General features: G+C 34.0%; 1 protein-coding gene across 2 annotated transcripts in view; it reads left to right on the plus strand.

The window, feature by feature from the left end:
- The window catches only part of NALCN (sodium leak channel, non-selective), a 483,341-nt gene that overhangs the window by 250,316 nt on the left and 205,312 nt on the right, over positions 1–27,713 (plus strand). For both annotated transcript variants that reach the window (XM_044667195.1, XM_044667196.1), the window contains one exon: positions 13,923–14,114. In XM_044667195.1, coding sequence (XP_044523130.1) covers positions 13,923–14,114 — 192 coding nt within the window. The remainder of the gene's footprint in view (positions 1–13,922; positions 14,115–27,713) is intronic.

The raw sequence follows: 27,713 nt of genomic DNA on the forward strand, positions 1-27,713 counted from the left end.
AAAAAAAAAATCATTGTGTGATTATATTACAGATGACTAAAACAGAGGGAGTAAATAGATGCATTTATGGAAATAGAACACAGATGTATCATAGAAGCTTGATAATAGCAATAATGGGGAAATTATTTAGTCATCTCCTGGGGCTGCAGTTCCCCAGTGCTTAGAACACTATATGTCATGTAGTTGGTGCTTAAAAATGCTTTTTGACTGATTAACAATGATTGGACTGCTCATCTATGTAAGGCAGTACAGCAAAATAAATTCTTACTTTCCTTTGATGGTAAATGAATCATACAAGAAACGAAGGAACCAGTCACTGGAATTATACTTCTAGACATTACTCTGAGGGGCAAGGAAGAATTTATTCTTCAAGTAGAAGTGATAATGACCTTATGGGAATTGGGAGAAAGAAAATGCACAAATAATACAGAAAGAACAACAAACCACAATGTGACATGCATTCTAGGTTTGGGGAGAATAGCTTTAAAGAATTTATTAAAAAGACAGGATGTCATGATTAAAAATTGCCAAGAATTTGTCTTGGTAAAGATAGAAACAACCTTAGTTTTTAAGGAATTTATTTATGAATGTATTGGAATCTTTATTTCCCATTTATGGGAAGATTGTAATCTAAACACAGTTAAGAATGTTTGTATGCATTTATGTATGCATGCATATATACTCACATACATACAACTAAGGTCAAATAACTTGTTTAGTGTCACAACAAGAATGTGTGGCAGAGGCTGGACTTAAAGTCTAGATTTGCTGACTCTGAAGCCAACTCCCTCCTTCATTTTGCCATGCTGCTTTTGCATTATTTAGTAATAAATTCGATCAGCTAAACACAAACTTTGAAATTTGATAGCATCATTAAAATATGTGATTATATTTCTAACTTAAAGCTTTAGGTGGCTTAAAAAAGTCATAATTCACTAAACTCCTGTTTCCCCTACTCCCTTGGTATCTAATGAATTGACCAATTAGTTTACATTTTGTTTTGTTTCCACAAATATATCAGGATATATGTTATTCTATAAATCACGATTTTGAAAAAAGAATGGTTACATGGGGACACATAGTGGTGGTAGATTGGAATAAATGTTGAGCAATGTTGATATGAGGAGTAATTGAGAAAGGAATGCTTTTTCCAAGCCAGAATTCCATCAGATATGTTACTTTAGCCTTTGATGGCAAAGACAGATGCATATTTCAAAATTAATTTCATTTATTGCCCATTTTCACAGTAATATTAATCTGTGATTACATCTATTGTCTCAATATTTTTGGTGTGTGAGGTAGCAGTCAGTGAAGTTTGGCATTTTAATATTTTGTTGACCTTTAGAATTATAATTTTGTAATCTTAGTATAGGTTATGGTTAGGTGGTTAGGCATATTTATTACTCTGCAAAAGATCATTTTCCTTTTTTCTTAGTGAAATAATTAGGAATTAACTAGATTCAAAAACTTTTAATAACACTTGTGACATTTTAGTATATGTCAAACTAGGAATAGGAACAAGATCTCTGATTTCACTAATTTGAAAATTTTCCTCTGTCATTGCAGTTCAGCACCTTCTCTGAAACTATAGCCTTAGAGCAGGGTTTCTTAACCTTTTTCTTCAGTCAGTCAATAAATGCACATTTAATAAGTGTCTTCTTTGCACCAGGCACTGTGCCAAATACAGTGATATAAATAAGGGAATACAAATTTGTTCCTTGACATCAAGGATATTACAATCTGATGGGAAGGATAGCAAGGAAACTGAAAATTGTGCGGGACAAAGAAGGTACCCAATGTAGGGGCTGGATAGAAAAGTCAGAGAAGTCCAAAGGTAGTGCAACCCAGTGGAAAAAGAGGAGGCATTGTGAACTGAGGTCTCTCTTTAAATGGAAATTTTGGAGTTCGTGGTTCCAGTCAAAAGGACAGAAGATGGTGAGGATGTAGAGTACAAGGTGAATGGCATCCTGTAGGGTCATGAGGTTTTCCCAATAATAAGTTTCTTAAGGCATGGTTCTATGGACCTCTTTGGCAATCTAGTGAAGGCTATAGAGCCTATCTAAGAATAATGTTTTCAGATGTCAGTCTATAAACATATATTAAGGTCCTGTTATATGCCAGGCATTGTGCTAAGAATTGGGAATACAAAAAGAGGTAAAAGGCTCTGCCTTCAAGGAATTCACAATCACATGGAGAGACAGTAAGCAAATGGATACAAACAAGCTACATAAAGTAGATGATTACAAAAGCAACCAATTATTTCAATATAATAATTAAAATAACTTTTAAAACAAGCTCTTGGACACCAGGTTAAGAACCTATTTCTTAGAGAATTGCCTAAACCATTTTTCAATTAAGTTACCCAGGTTTACATACCTATTATGGAAGGACTTGAACCTAAGACTTCCTGGCTAATAGGCCAACTTTTATCCACTTTTGCCTTTTTTTTCATTCACAGTAAGCACTGTAAATCAATATTTTGCAGCACTACTAAGGATACTAAATTGAAGTTTATTTGTTTTTTTCATCTTTCGATGTTTATATCCCCTGTGAAGTTTAATGGCTGCCTAAACAGCAGCAATCCTTCTTTGTATTGTCCAAAAGGTACTTTGCATCTAACCTGTCTCAATTTCAATATGAGCTCTTTGAGGATGGACTTGTCTTCATATCCTAATGCTTAGCACAATGAGCATCACAAGTATCACATGTTGAATTGAATTGTTAGACTATTCCAATATGTCATCCAGAATTAGGATTGAAAGTAGATCTAAGGAAACTGAGAGAATACCCATCAATTGGAAATTTGCCAAATGAGTTGTGTTTTAAAATTGTGATAGAATACCACTGTGCCATAAGAAATGATAAGCAGGCTAATTTTAATAATAATTAGAAAGAACTGTATGGAAAATGAGCAGTAAAATGAGTGGAACCAAGAAAATACCATACATACCTACAGATTTAATTCCTGAAGAAAAATTGTAAATGCTATCTTCAGAGAATGAACTGAAATGTGGAAACATGAAAGATATAATTTATATGAACATGTCTTTCTCCTGGATGATAGCTTCTGTGTGGTATGGAGAGGGGAAGGGGCCTGGGACACTTATGGATCAATTCACTTAATTTTTTAAAAAGTATTTAAAGAAATCAGGTCTAAAAAATACACCTCATTTATTGGACTAATGTTGGTAACTACCAAGTCACCATATTACTTTAATGACAATAATTAGATGTGTATATGAAATTGTTGGATTTTTAAAATTTAAACATAGAAGATTGGAGGGGCACAGTCAAGATGGCAGATTAAAGGCACAGATTCACCTGAATTCTCTCAAATTTCCTTTTAAACGACTTTTAAATAACAACTCAAAATGCATTCTAGAGTGACAAAATCAACAAAAGAATGGGTTAAAACAATTTTCCAGGCTAAGACTACTTGGAAGGTCATCATGAAAGGTCTGTCTCACTGATATTAATATGGAACACAGTCCAGGAAGAGAGAGACTCCCATGCAAAAGAGCCAATGATGACACTCCTCCTGCTTGTCTGATTGGCCAGGCTTAATGTCATTCTGTGTCCCAAGTCCTGACTTCTGGACACATCACTTGTCACAGAGGGACTTCCACCAGCAGCCCTTTAATTTCATGACTTGCTAGCATCCTGCCTTAAAATGCATGTGTAGTTAAAGGGGTTTCAAACAGAATAAGAGGGTACACCTTTTATTATATTCACACAGAGGAAAGATCACACATAATCAATTGGGAAATCCACCTTACCCTACAGTAAAGTAGGAGGGGAAGGGAATAAGAAAAGGGAGATTAGGCTGATAGAAAGAGGACAAATTGGGGAATATAGTGGTTACAAACTAAATAGGGGGAAAGAGATGGAGAATAGTGTACAGTAATCATAATAGTACAACATTTTTAAAAAATTCTCTCTAATAAAGGCCTCATATCTCATATACTTAGAGAAATGAGTTGAATGTATAAGAATACAAGTCATTGCCCAATTGATAAATGGTCAAAGGATATAAACAGGCAGTTCTCTGACGAAGTAATTAAAATTCTCTATAGTCATGCAAAAGTGCTCTAAATGATAATTGATTCTAGAGATACAAATTAAAACAACTCTAAGGTATCACACTACACCTATCAAATTTGCTATTATGACAGAAAAGGAAAACAACAAAAAACTTGGAGGGGATGTGAAAAAATTAAAACACTAATGTGCTATTGCTAACTGATTTCAAAATTCTGGAGATCAATTTGGATTTATGCCCAAAGGGCAATAAAAAAGAACATATTCTTAGGCCCAATGATACCATTACTAGGTTTGTACCAAAAAAAATAAAAATAAAAAAAACAAAAAAGGCCTAAAAATATTTAAAGCAATTATTTTTTGTATTTTTATTAGATCGTAAGGGGATCACCAATGGCCAAAAGTTTTAATATATATGTATGTATATTAATACCTATATGCTATATATAATGTACTATTTTGCTATTTCCTTTGGAGGTTTCCTTTGGGCACTTTATTCAGGAGTAGTCTTCCATTTTTAATTTACCTTTTGATTCTAGAATATCAGGGCAGTTTTCCTTGATAATTTCTTGAGAGATGATACTTAAGCTTTTTTCTTGTTCATGACTTTCAGTTGTCTAGTAATTTTTAATTATCACTTTTGATTATATTTTCTAGGTCATTTGTTTTTCCAATGAGATATTTCACTTTTTATTGTATTTATCCTCCATTCTTTTGACTTTATTTGATTATTCCTTGATGTCTCAGGGAATCATTAACTTCCACTTGACCAATTCTAATTTTAAATTATGATTCTCTTGAGTGAGCTAATTCCTTTTCCATTGTAAAGATTAAAATTCTCTGGGGACTGCATATTAATTTATACTTATTTATTAAATAGTGAAAAGAGGATGAGAGAACAAGAAGGCAGATAGATACATGGCAAGACACACACCTTCTTTCCTAATTAACCCAAACTTACTACATACCTCATATCCATTCATTCTCACTGCTTTGCCTATAAGACATGAATATCCTCCTTGATCCATAACTTATATCCCAGTAACTTCACTTTTCCTGGGTACCATAATTGGATAGATGACTTCAGTCCAGATTAGAGGCTGGTTTTCTGGGTGCCAAGAATCAAATGGGATAAGAGGTAAGTATCTTCCAGGACTCCAGGGTGCTATAAGACTTCTGGTGTCCTCCCAAAGTGTCCATGGGAACCTCTTATAGATAAGCCTCAGTTCCTGTTCTTAATCCAATTAAGAGGTAGAGGTTGAAGTGAAACCCAATTCACTACAAAATGGGTTTTCAAATTGCATATGAACCTTTCCTTTTCATACCCCAAGACTGGTTTTATGGTAACAAGAAAGAAATAAAACTGGTATTAAATTCTCACACCTTTTGGCCAATTCTACTTTTAAAAGAGTTCTTTTCCTCACTGAATTATTGTACTTCTTTTCCCATATGGTCAATTCTCCTTTTTTAAGATGTTCTTCTCTTAACTGCATTCTTATATATTATTTTTCCATTTAAGGTCAATTCTACTTTTCAAAAAGTTCTTCTCTTCAGTGGATTTTGTGCCTTTACCTGTTGACTTAGTCTGTTTTTTTCTAATTCATCCCAAATTGTGTGGGTTATAGTGCTCCAAAATTAATTTTGAGGTGCTATAGCATAGTTTTTGGAGGTAATTTGGTAGTAATCAGGTGAGTTTGTATTTCTTGTCTGCCAAATTGGCTCCACCCCTAAGGAGAGATAATTTGAGAATTATTGGACTAACTGGAAGCCATGAAAAAAAAAAATAAGTGCCTGAACATCATATTACAAGAAATTATCAAGGAAAACTGCTTAATATTCTTAAATGAGAGATAAAATAGAAATTGGAAGAATCAATAAATCACCTCCTGAAATAAATTCCAAAATAAAAATTCCTCTGGATTCTCCTTGGTCATTCCATTGCTGCTAGTAGAAAAGTCTATTATATTTGATTGTGCCACAGTGTATCAATCTTTGTGTACAACCTTCTCCTTATTCTACTCTTTTCACTCTGCATAAATTCCTGGTAGTCTTTCCAGTTAATATAGGATTCCTCCAATTCATTATTCCTTTTAGCACAATGATATTCCATCACTATCAGATACCACAATTTGTTCAGCTATTCCCCAATTGATGGACACCTCCTCATTTTCTGATTTTTTGCCACCACGAAGAGCACAGCTATGATTATTTTTGTACAAGTCTTTTGCCCTATTATCTCTTTGGGGCATTAACCACAATGGTATGGCTGGATCAAAGGGCAGGCAGTCTTTTAAAGCCCTTTGCGCGTAATTCCAACTTGTCCTCCAGAATGGTTAGACCAATTCACAACTCCACCAGTAGGGTATTAGTGTCCTGATTTTGCCACATCCCCTACAACATTTATCCCTTTTCTTTGCTGCCACATTGATCATTCTGATAGGTATAATCTAATCTGGAGGGATTTAGAACACTTTTTCATGTGCTTATTGATGGTTTTGATTTTATCATGTGAAAACTGCCTATTCATGTCTCTTGGCCATTCTTTGAATGGGAAATGGCCTAATTTTTTGTAAATTTGACTTAGTTCCTTGTATATTTGGGAAATTAAACCTTTGTCAAAAAGCTTTGTTATAAAAAATGCTCTCCCAGTTTGTTGCTTTCCTTTTAATTTTGGATGCATTGATTTTATTTGTACAAAACTTTTTTGATTTGATATAATCAAAGTCATTCATTTTACATTTTGCAATGTTCTTTATCTCTTATTTGGTCTTAAATTCCTTCTTTTCCCACAGATCTGACAGGTATACTATCCTAGGTTCACCTCATTTATTTATATACCCATTTGAACTTATCTTGGCATAGGGTATAAGATGTTGATCTAAACCTATTTTTTCCCATATTGTTTACAGCAGTTTTTTTTTTCAAATAGTGAGTTACTTTCCCAAAAGGTATACTCTTTGGGTTTATCAAACACTAGCTTGCTGAAGTCATTTACCCCTAGTCCAGTGATGGGCAAACTATTTCCAGTGGGCCAGAAACAGGCCATAGTTTGCCCATCGCTGCCTTAAGTAATTCCCTAATCACTATGCCCCCACATCCAGATGCAGTGATTAGGGAATTGTTTAAGGCAGTGATGGGAAAACTAGGGCCCGGATCTGGCCTACAGGGAATATTTTGCCTATCACTGCCCTAGTCTATTCAACTATCCACCCTTCTGTCTCTTAGCCAGTACCATATTGTTTTTATGACCACTGATTTATAATACAGTTTAAGATCTGGTACTGCTAGGCCTTCATCCTTCACATTTTTTTCATTATTTCCCTTGATATTCTTGATCTTTTGTTCTTCCAAATGAACTTTGTTATAATTTTTTTCTAATTCTATAAAAACGTTGTTTGGTAGTTTGATAGATATGGCATTGAATAAGTAGATTAACTGGGTAGGATTGTCATTCTTATTTTGTTAGCTTTTCCTACCCATGAGTAATTAATGTTTTTCAAGATATTTAGATCTAGTTTTAGTTGTGTGAAAATTGTTTTGTAGTTGTGTTCATATAAATCCTGTGTTTGCCTTGGTAGATAAATTCCCAAATATTTTATATTGTTTAGAGTGATTTTACATGGAGTTTCTCTTTCTAATTTCTGCTGCTGAATTTTGTTGGAAATATATAGAAATACTGATTTATGGGGGTTTATCTTGTACCCTGCAACTTTGCTAAAGTTGTTCGTTATTTCCACTAGCTTTTTAGTTGATTTTCTGAGATTCTTTAAGTATACCATCATATCATCTGCAAAGAGGGTTTCCTCAATGCCTACTTTAATCTCTTCAATTTATTTTTCTTTAATTGCTACCATTAGCATTTCTAGCATAAAAATAATAGAGGTGATAATGGGTACCCTTGCTTCACTCCTTATCTTATTTGGGAAGGCTTCTAATTTGTCCCTATAGCAGATGATACTTGTTGATGGTTTTAAATATATATAATGTTCATTATTTTGAGGCAGGGCCCTTCTATTCCTATAATTTCTAGTGTTTTCAATTGGAATGGGTTGTTGTATTTTGTCAGTCTTTTTCTGCATTTATTGAGATAATCATGTTATCTCTGTTATTTTGATTATTGATATCATCAATTATGTTGATGTAGACACTCTCCTCTCACCCCAGATGCCCTTTGCATACCTTTTTGGGTTTTCTTTTCTTGAAAGTTGTTTCACTCTGTCTCATTGTTGGTTCTTTCACTCCGTATTTGTTTTATGGAAATGTTTTAATCTTAGTTGGAGAGGATTCTCATGATGGCGCAGAGTTGCTGAGGATTGCATTGCCATCTTGGCTCCACCCCCCAGAAGTCTCAGGAACTTATTTGTAATGAAATTAAGTCAAAGACATACACATTATGTTTGGTATGGAAATGCATCTTACCTAACAAGGAAGTAGAAGTGGAGATAAGGGAGGAGTATGCTAATAGAAAGGAGGGGAGATTTAGATGGTAGTCAAAAGCAAAACACTTTTGAAGAGGGATAAAGTAAAGAAAAGAGAGAGAAGAATAAACAAGGGAAAATAAAATGGAAAGAAATGCAGTTAGTAAAATCATAACTGTGAATGTGAACAGAATTAACTTACCCAATCAAACAGAAGCAGATCACAGAGTAGATTAAAAACCAGAATCTTACAATATGTTGTTTACAAGAAACACTTGATACAGGGAGACACAACAGAGAAAGATAAGGAACTGGAGCAGAATTTATTATGTTTCAGCTGAAACTAAAAAAAATGGTAGCAATCATGATTTCAGATAAAACAAAAACAAAAATACATCTAATTAACACTTGATAAGGAGGAAAATTACATTTTTCTGAAAGTTATCATGGATAATCAAGTAATATATGCACAAAAATGTATAATATCCCAATTCCTAGATGAAAAGTTAAATAAGTTACAGGAGGAAACATGAATAAAACCTTACTAGTGGAGGATGTAATAAGCGGGTAATGTAGCTGATATTAGGGGAGCAGGTGGTACCAGCGAGTTACCTGGGCCAGGAAGCTTGTAACTACAGTCATAGATGACTTGAGACAGCCAGGGATGTGTATGCCTGAGCTGTGATGCCCAGTCAGTCTCCCTGCTGCCTGTAGGCTCCTTTAAGGTGGAGAGTAAGGAGCCTCTTCCTGCTGGAGTGAAAGCAGTAACCAACAGGAAATGAAGCTCTCACACTTCCTGAATAAAATGGATGCCTTGCCAATACTTCCTCTGGAGTCAGGTGGTAGCTATCTTCCCTCTTCTCAGTCCCTTATCACTGGATGATGTTATAAATAACTATAGAAGCTCAGAGTATCAGGCTAAGGGTTTATTTAAACACAGGAGGGGAAACTGAGGAAAGAGGATTTAGGGCCTGGAGAAGCTGTTGCTAAGGGTGACTGGCCAGTGTTGGCAATGGGCCTAGAAGGTAAGATCAGGCTGAGGGAATCAGCCCCTTAGCCAGGGATAATTTCCACTGCCCTGATGTTAAGTGGTCCACCAGCTAGACAGATGAGGTTGATGAATTAGTTTAGGGGTGTCCCTGTACCTAGGCTGACCTAACCTAATTTCCTACCCATGATCCACAACCCACACCTCCCTTCAATCTCCCTTCAACATCCCGGGGTCCCCAAGGGGAAGTCAAGGGTAGCTGGGTATCTGGGTGAGGACAAGGAAGTCAGAACCCCCAGGTTGGTTCTGCAGGGCTATTTATAGTCCCAGCTCAAACTGTCAGGTCTTGGGACTGGCACTTGCTAGGCCAAAGTTCCATTCTCCTAACTGCCAGGATTGCCTAGGGTAATTTTGCAAATGCAAGAGATCTTGCATAAATCCTGCATTACAAGGACTTCAGCTCATCCTTCAGAACCAAGATAAATATAACTAAAAAATAAGATAGAAAATGTGCTTGGAAAGCTTGATCTAAAATTTCCAGAAAGACTCATATTTGATAATAGAATGTTTTTGCCTGGATTTGGATACATAAACAAAATGAAGATGTGAGTAGGAAAACATGGTTAGATTTTGCCAAAAGATGTTATTTGTCTCCTAATCCTTGTCATGATTTCTAAGTTTTCTAGATTTTATTTTAACTTTGTCAAGAAACCTTTTAGAAGAAATACAATTTGAGTTTATTTCAAAAGTTCATCAGTTTGAAATTATTACCTAATTTGGTTGTGTTATGGTGTTAATTAGGATATAATTTGGGAATGGTTGTACTAAATGAATTTCTACATAGAGTGCTCATATTTCTCAATCTTAAGGATTATGTCTTGCTTTTGATACAACTGAGCAAGGCCATTAAAACTAGCAACTGGTTTCATTTTTTTGTAGATAGAGAAAGTAAGATTTTTTTTCACCAAGCCAATGAAATATTGGTTTGTGAGAATTTAACAGATGTTGGTAGGATGATTTTTATCAGTATCTGGAATGAAAATCAAAATCATTTGGATCATCCTGTAACTAGGATTTTAATACAAATAGACAAGGAAAGTATGTAGATTCAAAGTTTGAGCAACAATTCATATTTATACTGTTGGTGAAAACTAGAGTGAACACAATTACTTTTTAATTGGTTAGTGGCATATTTATGTTAGAGAATACATAAATTCAATAAAACATGAATGTGTTCAGATTATTAATCTACAGATATAAGCAAAGCTCAATATTTCTCAACATAAAAAAGTTGTAGTTTCTTAACAAAAAAAGTTGTCAGGAAGATAACTTGTGTGCAATCTGTTTGCCACTGGAAGTAGGAAGGTGCTAAGATTTTTAGCAAAGAGATAGAATGATTAAGTCTTAAGTATATATGTGTATATATATATATATATATATATATATTTTTTTTTAAATTAAGAGAAGGAAGATATGTAGACCAAAGCCAATTATTTCCAACAAATTCATGGATTTTGTTTACTTGATCATCTAAAATTAATTTGGTACTTCTAAAACTTTAAGTTCTTTTACTTAGTTTAATAACCCATGTTTTGTCATTTCTATGAGTCACATCATTTGTGTCTAAAAAGTTGATGATATTAACAAGTTTCCTCTTTGAAAAATTGCCCCAAAAACATAATTTTTCATGAAATCATATGCTTTTTTTTATAATGTTGAATTATTTTCCTTTATCATTTTAGCAACTGGTTATCTTTTATCTTTAAAATATGTAACCTCACACATGATTTTCTGTTTGAAGTATGTGGATTTATGTGGCATTTTGAACAATTTAGTTTTTGGAACCCAACTGAACAAAGTCAAAGAATTCAAGTCCCTACAGTCTTAACATAGAGTTGGAAATTATCTTAGCAAAGCAAATTTCTTGTCTAGTCTTCCATTTTACATATAAAGAAACTGAGACCCAGAGAAATTAAATTACTCGCCCAAGGTCACACAGCTAGTAAATAGACAGCAGAATCCATATTTAAATTCATATTGTCACTTGCTCTTTCTGCTAGTTCAATTCAATAAAGTTATTGAGCTAATGTCAGAAATTGTATTCAAACTCAGTTGCCCTGACTTTAGAACCAGCAGTCTTTCTACTATTTAATGCTACTCTGTCCTGCAGTATTGCTCCCAATCTGTCCTTTTACTCTATGATATGATTCATCTAGACTTAATGCCTTGAACTTATCTAGAGTAGCTAGGGCTTTCTTACTCTATATAAATTTATCTTAGTTTTCTGCTTCCTATTACCAGTTTGCTGTAACTGATCCAAATATCACTCTTACTATAAAAGAAAGCAGAAATAAAGAAAAAAACTGTGCATTTCTAGTTCTCTCAGACATGTTATCTCATCAATCATGAACAGTTAACCTTGTTACTCTTCAATATGACTAAAAACCCACCCTTTTGTTATTTTTGTTGTTGCTGCTTTTAGATTTTCTAATCTGTAGCTCATCATGACAATGGGAATTCTTGATTAGTGTGATCACTGTATATAAGTTAAAAGGAAGCTAATTTCCACATAATGAAAGAAGAATTTTCTACTATACCAGAGGATCACAGATTTAAAATAGGAAGGTAACTTCGAGAATATCTAGTACATTTTACAGACAAAGAAATAGAGGTTAAGTGACTTACCCAAATTCCCTTGGAGAGTAAGGGCAGAGGTGGAATTTGAATTAAAAGTTCTATGAATTTCTTTCTAGCTCATATCCTGAGATTTTAACCATAGTATTTTCATGTACAGAAATGGGCAGCCATTTTCTGTAGATACAAAAAGCAGTTTTCCACTTTGGAACTCAGAACCTGGCAAAGCAGCCCTGGGCATGTGCCAAGGTAACAGTTAGGGACAGGGTATAAATTGAAGTCCACAGACCCTTCAAAATTGAAGTCCACAGACCCTTCAAAGACTCATTATTCTCCTTGCGTTAGGGAGGCAGGAGGTGACAGTCTGGGCCCGGGGAGGTGGTAATCTTGGTATAGGCAGGCAGGCAGAGTCAACCCTTATTGCTAGCCATATCAAACACCTTTTATTGGCATAGCCAATAAGTTTTATTTCAAATCAAGATTATTCAGCAAACAACAGGAATCACAACAGCATCTGATCCAAGTACTTCATAGCCCTGGGCTCAGCATCAAACTGCTTCAGAGTCAGAGGGAGACCCTCAAGGTCCCTTTGTTCTCTGCACCTTAGGAATATCTTCATTTTAAATATTTGTTTAGACTTATAATACATTAGGCAAGCTTATTCAGGGTTTCCATCACCCACTTTCCAACTCCCAATTTACCTACCCTTCAATTTACCTAATAAAACCAGTTTAATCTCTAAGCCTATAGTGATCTTTAAAAGTGAACAACTTACTTTGATGACATCATCTGTAATTGAGCAGTCAGATCCTGATAACATTTTAAACTGATCATAGCCAATTCAAGCTAGTGCTAACCTTATAAATATAACCAAAGGTTTTAGGAAATCAACATTCAACTTCCTGATTACCTTCTAGCCAGCTGACACCCAGAAACTGGTTTCTAAGGCCTTGTGTCTAGCTAGAGAATTCTCACTCTTAAAGGAAGCTTAGCTCAGCTGGTGTGGGGAACAAATCTTATTCTCCTATCAAGCTATGCTATTGGGCTTCACCTGAGTTATCCTAAATACAACCTTAATCCCCTACTACTCATAACAGTATAGGACAGTGATGGGCAAACTTTTTAAAGAGGGGGCCAAAGGAAAGGAACTGCTCATCTGTCAGTCTGTTTCTAAGGCAACTCTTTCGAAGTTTCATTGTATTATATCCTACTCATTGTATTCATCAGATTAGGAATAATGTCATGCAGCCAGATAGAACATTTCAGGGGGATGCATCTGGCCCAGAGGCCATAGTTTGCCCATCACTGGTATAGGGTATACAATAATTTTTTCATGATAATACCTAACATATCCTGAATACTCGTGTCATTTCTCCCATTATGGATGCTTATGCACTCCTATCAGCCAAGCCATCCAGTTCATTCCCCTCTCATCCTGAATTCCCTTCTTAAAAAACTTAATTATATATAAAAATCTTATATATATATATATATATAAGTTTAAAAACACACACACACATATATATATATATATGAGTGTGTATATATATATATATATACACTAACTGAATTTATTTTAATAAAAATATGCTAACNAGTTTAAAAACACACACACACATATATATATATATGAGTGTGTATATATATATATACACTAACTGAATTTATTTTAATAAAAATATGCTAACTGCCCTCTCAGCGTTATTTCTGTCTTAGAGGCTCTTTAGTGGAAAAAATGCTGTTTTGTAAAAGAGCTAGACAAAGTTTAATTTTCTTATAAATATTGAAATTAACTTGCTCATAAATAGCACAATTAATGTGTTTTTCCCTCTGTTCTTTTGCAGGTTCTTCGAGTAGTCCGACTAATTAAGATTTCTCCTGCTTTAGAAGACTTTGTATACAAGATATTTGGTCCTGGGAAGAAACTCGGGAGTTTGGTTGTATTCACTGCCAGCCTCTTAATTGTGATGTCAGCAATTAGTTTACAAATGTTCTGCTTTGTAGAAGAATTGGACAGATTTACAACTTTTCCAAGGGTAGGTAAAGTGAAGTAGTCTCACTTTGGATTTAATAAAAAATAGGAAAACCAATAAGACACAAAAATACTTTTTTAGTTTTAGTAATGATAAGAAGGTAAGAACCCTTTTGAAGATATAGAATAATGTAAACTTATGAAAAGCACTTGCTATTCAGTGCTGCAGGATAGTTTTAAACATGTTCTATTATAAAATTATATTTTTGCCTCATTGGTCCTCAATATTTATGGGAAGAATAATCAGAATGAAATACTGAAACTGAATGAAAATTGAGGCTAAGATACTTAGAGTAGCATTCTTCCAGGAATTAATGAATACCCTTTAAGACAGAGTAAGCTTGTTGTGTAAGTATTGTTTTCAGTAACAATTTGCATCATTTATGTTGATCTAATATTTAAGTTGTGATTTCTAAATAATCAAAAGAATGAAGAAAGGTTTGAAAGGCAAGTCTTGGGTTAACTAAAATCTTGAGTTAGCAAAAATCAAGGAATCTTAGGGGGGAAAGTCTTTGATATTTCATTCATATCATATCTGTTTTTTTTTAATTTAAGTTTTATTTTCTCAATTACATGTAAAAACAATTTTTAATATTCTTTTTTAAAATTCCAAATTCTATTTCTCTTTCCTAACTGTTCCCTAAAATGGCAAAGATCCTGAAGTATATTTTACATGTGTAATCATGTAAAATATTTTTACATATTCATCAAGAAAATAAAACAAAATCAAACATAAAAATAAAGAAGAATAGGAACTATAGTAATCTTTGATCTTCATTCAGATTTCATCACTACTTTCTCTGGGAGCAGATTTTTCAATGTGAGTCCTTTGGAATTGTCTTAAATCATTATATTGCTGAGAATAGCTGCTAATCACAGTTGTTCATCATCCAATGTTCCCCATGTTGTGACATATCACATATACAATCGAAACCTCAAGAAGGAAATAAAGTGAAGGATGGCCTGCTTTGATCTGCAGTTAAATTCCAACATATTTCTTTGGCTTTGGATAGCATTGTTTGTTTGTTTTTTTGTCCCTCAGTAATATCTTGGAACGTTCTTCCTTCACAACCTGCAGAGTTGATCATTGTACAATATTTCTGTTTCTGTATACACTGTTCTCCTCATTCTACTCACTTCTCTTTGCCGTTTTCATATGCATCATTTTGTTCATATGCATCTTTCAAGGTTTTTCTGATCTCAGTCTGTTCATCATTTCTTATGGAACAATAGTTTTCCATTACAACTTGTTCAGCCATTCCCCAATTGATGGGCACCCCTTCAGTTTGCAATTCTTTGCAACTACAAAAAGAACTGCTAAAAATATTTTTGTACTAGTAAGCCCTTTCCCCCTATCTCTGATCTCTTTGGGATACAGTCCCAGTAGTGGTCTTATTGAGTTAAAAGCTACACATAGTTTTATGGTCCTTTGGGCAGTGATTCCAAATTTCTCTCCAGAATGGTTGTATCAGTTCATAGTTCCATCAGATTTTGGTTATTTTTAAAGATTTCCCAAGAAGGACTTCATGTGATGAATTACTTTAAACAAGCTGAGAGGATATACCTGTAATCCCTTATAATAAGGAGAACAAGGCTAGTGGGTTACTTGAGGTTTTTAAATTTTTATTTCTGAGCTTCAGTAGGGCTGAAGGCAATCAGGTGTGGGAACCAAAAGAGTGAGGGGATTAGGGAGTTGTGGAGAAACCAAGCTGCCTGAAGAATAGCTAATTGGCCCAGTTCAGAAATGGAGCAAGTCAAAGCTGATTATTGATTTGATCAGGCTGCTGGGAGACTCAGGTGCAGAATGGATAAAAAATAAAGAAACACATAAAAAATAGATAAATAAATGAGTGAATGAATGAATGAACAAATAATATTAAGATACATAGAGATAGAGATCAGAAAATTCTTCCCTTTTTACAACTTAAATTCACTGATTGGGAGAAATGTAGGTAGAACTCCATCTCATTTATTCTCACCACCTGGGAAAAGGTTTCATTTATCTTGAAACAGAAGAATATTCCGTACACAGATTCACTGCCCAGATTGAAACAACATTATTGTGGTAAGCAAGAACACTTTGCTCAAATCTCTTGCTATCACCTGTACTTTTGGCTTCATGCCCTATTGACCAAATCATAATGATGAATATTTGGAGAGGGAGTGGGGAAAAGGAGATGGAGCCAACTTTTTTTCTGTATTTTGTATTGTATGTTTTCTTGATATAGGACACAGATCAACTTAAAAAAAAAAGTTTAAGGTTTAGTGCCAGTCCTCACAGCCCTACGAAGAAGTCATTTCCCCTGAACCTACTTAGAGTCTTCTTCTTGCCACTAAGTTACTCTGTGCTCAATATTCTTTCTTATATATAAATTCTTTCTCATGCTTCTTTTCAAATCATTTTCTCTTCTATCTTGAACTGAAGTAAAGAATAACATATTAATACCTTTTCTATAGGATAAAATAGAATATACAAAATCACTATTTCATCTTCTTTCTCTTCCCTAAGTAAAAAAACTTAAGTTCCTATCTTTCCTTAAAGAGTTTCTGATTTCCTTTTCAACTTTATTGCTTTTCTCAGAGCCGATCCAAACTGAGCATTATATATTAACATATATTTCAGTGTTGCAGGTTGAGATAGTTTCTGAATGAAAGACTTATGACTGAATCATTTGATTCAAGTTAGATATATTTTGGGGGGTTTCAGACTTAAATAATAATGTGTTAACAAATCCTTCCTCTATAATTATTCCAATTCTCTCATCTGAAAAATTTGGCTCACTTAATGGAAGGCTCACATTAACTATGAAGCCATGTGATCAAGTACAAGGAAATTGGCCATCATAATAGCCTATAAATATTAATTGCCTAGAAAAGTCACCAATTTAGTCTTGCTGGTATATATGATAATGTGCAATCGCTCGGGATTTACAAAATGTTACATAAAGTGTTTAAAATTACAAAAATATTAAAAATGGCCATCATTCATAATTAAAGATAATTTTATTGGTTGACATCAACAAAAAGGGTTAAGAACCTATCAACTTTAGACTTGCAGATTACTATAAATAATGGCCAATTTTTTAATCCAGAGAAGGCTTATCAGGCAGCACTCATGTTTGCACATCACTCTTTCTTTGCCCAGCAGCCAGGTGCTTGACGAAGGCAAGATAAATTTAAGGGTAACATAGGCTAAGGATATTAAGAAGGCAATTCATCTGCAAGAACAGTGATAACTTCCACAATAAAATAATAATGGCTTCTTCACCATCTGTTATTTTGCATTACTTATATACTATAAACTCCCTGATGGCAAGAAAAATCTGACTTCTATATTTGAATACTTTGGGCATAGCACAGTGCCTGACACATAAAAGGTGCTTACTATGTATTTATTGGTCTTGACCATGTTAACATTAAAAAGAAAAAATTCTATGTCTGTGAAATGGAAAAGATTTATTTCTGCTAAAGAAAAAGGGGTGTTTTAATGGTATTGATTTTTCTGCTATTTTAATTGGAGTTTCTAGGTTTAGGAAAGTATTGGGAAAAAACCAGAAAGACATAGTTCTCAAGCTTTCATTATTTTCCATATCTTAATTTAAACATATTATCAAGAAAGGGAGGTTGTCTTGACTTAATCATCGTAAGAGATCTTTTTTAGAACAACTTAAAAACCTTAACTAAACAACACAATTATTTTTATTTAGGAAAAATTCGTTTTAAGAAAACCATGGACTTTAATCGCTGTGTAGAAAAGTTAAAATTGTGGTTATGGTTGTTACTTTCTTTCTTAAAAAATCTTTACCTTCTGCCTTAGAGTCAATACTGTGTATTGGTTCCAAGTCAGAAGAGCAGTAAATGCTTAAGTGACTTGCCCAGGGTCACACAGCTGGGAAATATCTGAGGCCATATTTGAACTTAGGACCTCCCATCTAAGCCTGGCTTTCAATGCACTGAACTACCCAGCTGCGCCCTGATTGTTAGTATCTTAACATAAAATTGTCTTAGGTGGATGCATTTATTTAATTTTGAGGAATACTTTTACCCAAGGTAGGTAGGAACTAAACTAAAATACCTGACTATCCATAGAAAAATGTGCCTTTTTGAGTGTTTTGATGCTTCTTCTTAGTGGAGTTACTTCGATTCCTACTCATTTGTAGATATTATTTTACTGTATCTGTTATTCTTCTCTTTCTAATAGAATATTCTATATATTTAATTTTCATAAATTAATTTTAGGGCATCATTTAATCTTCTGAACCCAATGTGGTACTAGGCTTCCTTTGGAACCAGTTTCTCATAATAACAAAATGACAGAGCTATTGCCTCCATAAATTTAAAGTGAATTACATAATTACAGATAACTGAAAACTAAAGAGAGAGAAAAAAGAGAAAATTCCATTACTTCTGATAGAATATTTAAATACCCCTTTTCTTAGAAATTCTCTTCTTCTTTAGAGGTTATGGGGGAAAATATTTGCTGGATAGAGTGTTAAAACTGGAGTGAGGAAGACCTAAGTTCAAATTCTCCCTTAGACTTTTACTATCTTTGTGACGCTGGTCAAATCACTAAACCTCTTTCTTCCAATTTTCTTCACACTATACAAATAAGAATAATAACAAACTTACCTCCCAAGATTCTTGTGGGGAACTTATATCTTTAGACTGAGAAGGGGAATGGAACCTCAAAGGTCTTTAAGTCCTAACACTTGATTTTAGAAAAAGAGAAAACTGAAGTTCTGAAAGATGAAGAACTCCCCTCAGGATCCCCTTTGACCTTACAAAAGACAGAGCTTTTCTGAGCCCTGTTCCTCTAACTCCAAATCCAGGATCATAACTAGTGGTTCATGCTGCCTAACATAGAAATTATATGTGAATGCATCTCAGATCACAGTATTGTAGACACAGAACTGATAGGAAACCCAGAAGGCATCATGTTCAATTTTGTCTATCCTAGTATCTCTATATAGTATTATTGTCTATCCTAGTATCTCTATATAGTTTCAACTTCGACTAGAACAAAAATAACCCATTTTGTTTTTCAATTACATAGTTTATAGAGAGTCTCATTCAACTCATATCTGTTGTGCTTAAGGCTTCATAATATGAAATAAGTCAGCAGGCATTTGTGAAGTGCTTACTATGTGCCAGGCACTCCAGGAATTTATGAGGATCCAAGGAAAGTCAAAACAAAATCATTCCTGCACTCAAGAAGCTTAAGTCTAATGGGTGGGGACAACATGTAAAGTGCAATGTACAAACAAGATAACGACAGGATAAGTTGAAGATAAGTTCTTGGGCAAGACACTCACATTAAGGAATACTGGGAAAGGCTTATTTCTTGCAGATGGTGGCATTTTAGCTGATACTTGAAGAAAGCAAAGAGGTAAAGGTGTTGAGAGGAAATTCCAGACATGGAAAAAAACAGTGGAAATGTATAGACTTGGGAAAAGGAACAAAAGGATTGAGAAGCACTGCATGCTAGTGTAGGAATAAGATGCAAGAAGACCTGAAAAGTAGGATGGGACAAATTTATGAAAGACTTTAAAAGCTCGCCAGTAATTATTGAATTTTGCCCTGGAAGAAATATAGAGGGGAGGATGAAAATGCAGTGGAAAGGGAATAATCACTTATATAAGTACTCTACAAATATTATCTCATTTGAACCTCACGGAAATCCTGAGAGCTAGGTGCTGTAATAATTATCTCTATTTTATAGCTGAGGAAACTAAGACTGAGACAAGGCATTTGCCCAGGGTCACACAGCTATTGTCTGAGGCCAGATTTGAATTTAGAAAGATGACTCCATGCCACTCACTCAATCTACTGTACTGACTCATCTGATCTGCATAGATGGAGAACAAGTTTACACTGATGAGCTGTTCCCTTCCTACTTCCTTGTTGGATAAGAGAAATTTCTATGCCAACTCTTCCCTCATTAAAGCAATTCTGACAAGAGTAAGGTTCAAGCATTACATGCCCCTCCCCCTTAATTCCCTCCATTACAATGGTTTTTACAAAAAAAAAAAAAAAGGTTTTACAAAACCTCTTCCTTGCGTACCTCTAATATGAGATAATTTTCCTTTCCTTTCTCTCTTCTCCCACCACATACCTTTTTCTCACACTTTCATTCTTCTTTTGAGATCATCCCAAAATAATAGACTCACACTTATGCCCTCTAAGTAGCCTCCTTCTAGCTACCCTAATGATTATCATGTTCTTAGAAGTTACATGGATCATCTTCCCATATGGGAATGTGAACAATTCTACCTTGTTAAATAGCTTATGATTTCTCATTCATGTTTCTCTTTTTATCTTCCTCTTGAGTCTTATGTTTGAATGTCATATTTTTTATTAAGCTCTGGTTTTTTTCATCAAAACATGCTTAGAAGTCCACTTAAATGCCTATTTTTGGGGTCATATTTAGTTTTGCTAGATAAGCTATTCTTGGTTCCTCTACCTTCCAGAAAATTCTATTCTAAGCCCTTATTTCACTTATAGTGGTATCTGCTAAATCTTGTATGGTCCTGACAGTGGCTCAAGAGTATTTGAATACTTTCTTTCTGGCTACATGCAGTATTTTCTCCTTGACTAGGGAGAATAATAAATGAAAGCAATTTTATTATCTATTCTTTCTTTTACATGTCTAGATTCACCAATGAGTAAGGATGAACAAATATTAACATTTATGATAATATTTGATTAATGATAATATTATTAAGAATTTTATTTGACTTTGGCCTAAAAGAGAAAAAACATTCAGTGGGTATTCATCTTCCCATCTTACACAGATACTTGCAGATTCCAAATTTTGCCCATATAGTGGAAAATTAGGTGATGTTATTTTTAAAACCCTTACCTTCTGTCTTAGAATCAATATTATGTATTAGTTCCAAAGCAGAAGGGCAGTGAGAGCTAGGCAATGGGGGTTAAGTGACTTGCCCAGGGTCACACAGCTAGGAAGTATCTGAGGTCAGATTTGAACCTAGGACCTCCTGCCTGTAGAATTTGCTCTCAATCCACTAAACAACTCAGCTTCCCCTGACATGTTATTTTTTAAAAGAAACTATGAAGTAATTAAACATTTTCTTGTGTACATTGTGGAAACAGTCTTTTTATAGCCATAACCATGTATCATTATCATCAAATGTTGAATTTCTGTGAAAGGAATCACATTATACTCAAAATGGGTTATTTTGACAAATGCCTGACTTTGTCGTAGGGTGGAGGGAGCAGAGAACTCTGTGAAAATGGTGTAACCCATGATCAGAGACTTATGGAAGAAGATAGAGGAACAAAAATAGCATGCTACCATCACACATACATACATGGGTACACACACATATTTGGAAGGATTTTCACATTTTCATATTCAGTACATTTTTAAGATCTGTTCTCTTTCTATGAGTTATAAAGAAAAGGTCCTAGGAAATATGTTCTTAAAATGGCTTTGAGAGAGCAATTCCGTCTTTATTTTAATGACAAGTTAACCCCTCTCTTCTTCTAGGTAGACAGAATAGCAGGCAAAGCACTGATTTCTTGAGTGTGATTTATCTCAATGAAATATAAGCACAAAGTCAGCCAGGAACATCTTTATGAAGTACAATAGTCTCAGAAGCTGCTTCACAATGTTTGCTGGGAATTAGAAACAAAGCAAAGCAGCCAGGGTTCCTTTTATGGTGCAAAGATCTGCTATTATGGATTCCCTGAAATTATTGTTAGGCTAAGTAGTTATATTTTCCTGATAAAAATCCATTTGCGTATATTTTTAATTGTGCAGAAAGCAAGCAGTTGTTACTTTCACCTAGTTTTTTTCTGCAGTATCTGAAAATGAAGTAGATTTTCCACATTATGAAAATTTAGCATGAGTAACATCAGCAAAATAGCTAATTAAGAAATAAGGCATACATACTCAAAGAAACTTGACAGTCTGTTCTATGAAGAAAATTAATTCAGAAGTCCCCTATTTGCATAAATCTCTAGGTATCATTTTCACAGCTGTTGGTTCTGTCAGCTAGATGGTTGCATTTCAAAATTACTTTAACATAAACGCTGGGAAGTGCACCTTTCAACTAAAAATAGCTTGAACTAAAAGACATATCGTAGGCAGAAAAATACACAATCGTTCAGCATCTCTTGATACTCCCCCCTTTAAAACAAATATTTTTAAGATGAGAATTTTAGCATCCAAGTGTCTCTATATACTTTTGCACTTGAAGTGCATTAATTAATTTTAGATTTTAAGAGAAAGCAAAAAGTTACTATCAATAAAAATGTTAATAAGTACAACACTTTTTTACAAAGTTGCAGAACATGGAAAGTGTTTTTTATTAATAGCTAGCCTTTATATAGTGCTTACTATATTCCAGGCAAATGTATCATTTGATGCTATTATTATCCACATTTTTACAGATGAGGAAACTGAGGCAGAGGTTAAATGAACCCAGGGCCACATGCAGTAAGTGTCTGAAGCTTATTTTCAACTCAATTCTTCCAGCCTCTAAACCACAGGGCACTATTCACTGTGTCACCAAGCTGTCTAAACTATTCCACATAAAGATAATTAGAATTCAAAATGTGTCTCAGAATGTTAGTTAAATATACTGTATCTCAAAATTTCACATCATGAAAATAGAATAGTAAGTATTCAGTAGGAAAAATAGCTTTGAAGAGATGACATGGCATAATGGATAGAAAGCTAGCCTTGAGGTTAGGAAGACCAGAGTTTGTATGTTACTAATGAAATATATTAGCTATGTGATCTTAAGTAAATTATTTAACCTTTAAGTGGCCCAAGAAACTCTTAATTTACAAATTACACAAAACAAATGATTTGAAGCTGAATAGTACTACGTATTTTTATATTTGCATTACTGTCTTTTAAAAAAAGGTTTGCTCTACCTGTTGATAATTTCATCTAGTTACCCAGTTTGCAAAGGAGTCAGTACCATTCTTCTCTTAAAAGCAATACTATCCGTAAACATAATCCAAAGTAATTTGTCTTTCACAAATGCATTAATATGCATTTAATATTTCATTATGGATCTGTTATTTAACTGGTAGTGAGAATTTCCAATAAAGAATCTCCCTCTACTCATCAAGAGCTACACTTTTTCTAGATCTTGTAGTTTTGTAGAGAGTAACCTGGGTCACTTAGGCATCCTAAAACTTGCCCATGGTTGGCCACAAAGCCAATGTTCATTTGTGATAGGACTCAAATTCAGAGCTTCTTCACTCCTTAAACAGTCTGTTGCCCAGACTTGCATTCAGTTCAATAGACAATTAAAGATTAATATATCTAGTTACAAAGGGAAAAGTGCCAAAGAGCATTGAACAAATTTTCCATTGTTATACTCTCAATTTTAGAAGAAGGGGCCCTGGAGCATTTTGAGTATATACTCTCATCCCCACTTTTTTTAAAATTTTTTTTTATTTTAAACCCTTAACTTCTGTGTATTGACTTATAGGTGGATGAGTGGTAAGGGTAGGCAATGGGGGTCAAGTGACTTGCCCAGGGTCATACAGCTAGGAAGTGTCTGAGGCCGGATTTGAACCTAGGACCTCCTGTCTCTAGGCCTGGCTCTCTATCCACCGAGCTACCCAGCTGCCCCCTCAACCCCACTTTTGACATGACATGGACAAGTTACAAAAGGAGAGTATACATAAATGAGTGGCAATCTATTACATTGAAGGAAATATCCAAATTGATGGGATTATAGATGTATTTGAGTAGATCTGTGTTCATATTTTTATAAGACTAATAATTTTATCATTTTAGACCTTTCTACAGTAGACTTTAAACTATTAAAAAAAACTTTATTGTTTATTACCTCTACTTTCTTTCCATCAAGTTTTCTATATGGCAATATGTTTGATAACACAAATATCTTGGGAATAGTGAAGCAAACAAAATAATTTGGACTTAGAAAGAAAATAGTCCTTTCAGCTAACTCAAGAATGTAGTTCCATCATCAGTTAAAAGTACCACTTGTGACATTCCCATCTTCTTCTAAATGGTAAACAATAGCAAAGAAAATCTTAATTATTTTATAAAGTAATAGAGAACATAAAGACTTTGTCATAAAATTTACATTTGTTACGTATTTTTACAATTTTATGAATAATTCCCAAATGATTAGGTCTATGGAGAAATAATATTTTATAGCAAAGCTCTTTCTCAAATATTCACACTCAAATGATTTCTTTAGATCAATTTAGATGCCCTTCTAGTGATAAAAATTGTAATTCATTAATGTCTACCCATACACTTAACTTTATGCCATACTCTAGACAATAGTCCTTCCTCCTCCACTTGTTCTTTCCTGTGAGAATGAATAGACTAAACTTTTTAATAGTTATAGACAGCTTCCAAGAGGCTCTGAAGTATTCTGGGTCTCTGAATGCAATGCTTGATGCAATAAGTACAGTGATGTCCATAACAAGAACATTTAGAGGACCTCACCATCCACAACAGATCCCTCTTTACATTGGATTCTGCATTGTCTACATGGTGGTAAATACCTTTGGCAAGCATAAGGTTCTAAGTTATGCCTCTGCTAACGTTTAGGAGATTCATTGAATAGTATTAATTTAGTTATTGTAACTTTCCAGGGATCTTAATTAAGTTCGACATAGGTCTTAGAGATATTGTCCTTAAGTCATGCTGGCAATTGAAACCTCTTACATGGGGCTAACTATGGGACTATATTATTTCCAAATCTATTCAATGTCAAATTTTATTTTACATGAATTCCATGGCATATGCTAAAGTGCATACAATGGCTTATAAACATATCTGGTTTACCTAACACTATTGTCTTACATCATTTTGAAATTATATATCTATGACATATAATTTTTGGTATTCTATAAGAGACTGCCACATATTGAAAATACCAAAAATGTCATGACTTTAAAGAAAAAAAGGAAGATAATTTAACAAACTTCCCTCTTTCAATTTTTATGGATTATTTATAGAATACATGAATTCTGAGAAAATCAATTACAAAGCAAATTTCCGTTATTTCAATCTTTTTTCTATCTGAATTCCATTTTAAAGTCTTTGAGTCAAAAATATTTTGACTCCATAGAGCAATAAAAGTCAACATTAGGAATATAGGTAATATTTTATAAATTACATCTGATGTAAACTTATTTCACAACAAAATGTATTAATATTACTCAAAGTAAATAACAGAAATATTTATGAGAACCATGCAGAACTTGAAATTATTCTCTAGGAAAGTGTGTTCCCTTGGGGCTATGAGAAAAAACAATGTGTTGTCTTGACCTTTAAATCTTTAACTCCTTCCAGCAATATAAATTAGTTTTTAAAACCCAATCTTTTAGTCATTCCTTCCAAAAGAAGTTATCTTGTTAAGATGTCTTAGGTATTTGTTTATTAGACATCCTTCATAAGATTTTCTTCTGTATTCCTTTTATATTGTCTTCATATAAGAGACTATGTACAAACCTGTGAATTAGATATTCTGAAAGAGATTCTTCTTTCTCCATAACTTAACAGATCTATGGTCTCGTTAGTATTGTATGCCTTTGAGAAATGAAGATTGTAGCCCCAACCACACCTTCTTAGCCTCTATGCTTCTTGTCTATATCATCATATAAATCCTCCTTAGATCTTTTTAATATATGGGAGGTCTTATTCTAGGTCTGTTAACATATCTCAGGATTGCTACTATAATTTATTATTTTCATAAATATCAGTTTGCTATACTGAGTTTCCTTTAAGTGAGAAATTCTTTATTATAATATACCATCATTGACATAACCTGTCAACTAACAGTCTCTGCCTTATCCCTTCTAGCTATTTACAGACTATTTCCACCACTTAAGTCCTATAAGGTCTCATTGTGGTAAGGAATTGACCCCTGGGTCCTTGTAGTGTATATCGTAATACAGACTCTGATGGATGTTACTAAGCTAGCATCTTTTTAGGGGTGAAGGAGGAATTTTTCTATGGCAGAGATTCTTAATCCTGAGTATATATGCATACACATGCCCATATACACTTACAAAGAGTGTTATAAGAAAAAGGATCCATAAGTTTCATCAGGCTGCCAAAGATATTCATGATATAAACAGGTTAAGAACTCTTGGTCTGGTGCAACTCATATGATATGGAAGAGTAGAAATTTGCATCAGTGGAATCTCAGACCTTTCAAAGCATCAAATGGAAATATTTGGTTAATGTTTCTGCCTCTTGACTACTTAAAAAAAAAAGCTATTCAATAAATCTTGTTTTTTTGTTTTTTTATGCTGTTTTGTTTAGGTTTTTTTTTTAATCGTGAGCACCTTGAAAGCAAGTGTATATCATGTTTGAATTTGTTTCCTAGGACTTGATAGAGTGCTTAAAAAATAGTTGGTATTTAATGTATGCTCACAGGTGGAGCATCTAGGTAAGGCATTTCCCTTTCGTCAAAATAGTAGCCTAAGTATTAATATTGGTGCAATGCAGTGATATCTACTGAGGTGGAGAAGGGGAGGAGATGCATTTTGTCTCTTAGCTAACAAAAAGGGGTAGTGTAGGAGTTGCTTTGTTACCAACCCACTTCCAAGAATGAATGAATGATTACTCATGAATATTCGAAGTAGTTTGTCAGGAAGCTTTTCTTTAAAATACATTCAAATGAATCTAGTTAGAGCTCCCCATACAAGTCAAACAACTCATGTTTCCCCAAAACTCCTTTCCTATGAATATGCTTTTTAAAAAATAGTTAAAATATGAGCAGCTAAGTGAGATTTATAGGAAGGAATTATCTAGAAAACATTAAAAATATCAGAAAGTTAGTGCAATTATTTCAAAAAATATTCTTTCCATTGCAAAAAGGGAGAGAGGGGAAGGAAGGAAAAAGAATGAGAGATTTTTGCCATAGCTAAGTGAGAATGTTTCTCTTGGATTTGTTACAATTTATTACATATTTGTAACAAACCATAAGTGTTATATTGTTGTAATATAACATATAATATTGTTATATATTTAATTTTTTTAAATGGCAATGAAAAGAAGAGAGGGAAAAAGAAAGAGAGGAAGAAGTCATAGAGCTAGTGCATAATTATGATAATTGACACAGAAGGAGGTGTCACTTTTGCACTTCAGTGAATACCATCAAGCTAGGCCTTCTTTCTATTTTTGGAATGCCTAGTTGTAAGACACAGCAGGCATACACTGAATTAAAGGTGAGCTGTTCTGTAAGTTGTCAAGTAGATTTCTTTCTTTCTTTGGGAAGGAAAGGCCATTGTAGACAAAGAGGCCTCCAACCCTGCAGAAGACAAAGTGAGACTTGTCAGTTGTTGTGACGTTTACCATGTTTTTAAGCACACTTAGTGCTGATGAGAATTTGGCTCTGCACATTGATTTCTTTTTTATTTTAATCAAGAGGAAGTATGATGATGTAGTTGATACTTTACTGAACTTAGAATCAGGAAGACCTGCCTCAAATTCTACCTCACTGATTAATTGTGTCATCCTGAAGAAATCAGTTGACCTCTCTCAGCCTCAATCTGCTCATCTGTAAAATGTGGATGATAATAGCATTAGCCCTTGCTTTCTGGTGAAGATTGAATAGGATAATAGATAGAAGTC

Source organism: Gracilinanus agilis, chromosome 3 (assembly GCF_016433145.1).
Source record: "Gracilinanus agilis isolate LMUSP501 chromosome 3, AgileGrace, whole genome shotgun sequence".
NCBI classification, from domain to species: domain Eukaryota; kingdom Metazoa; phylum Chordata; class Mammalia; order Didelphimorphia; family Didelphidae; genus Gracilinanus; species Gracilinanus agilis.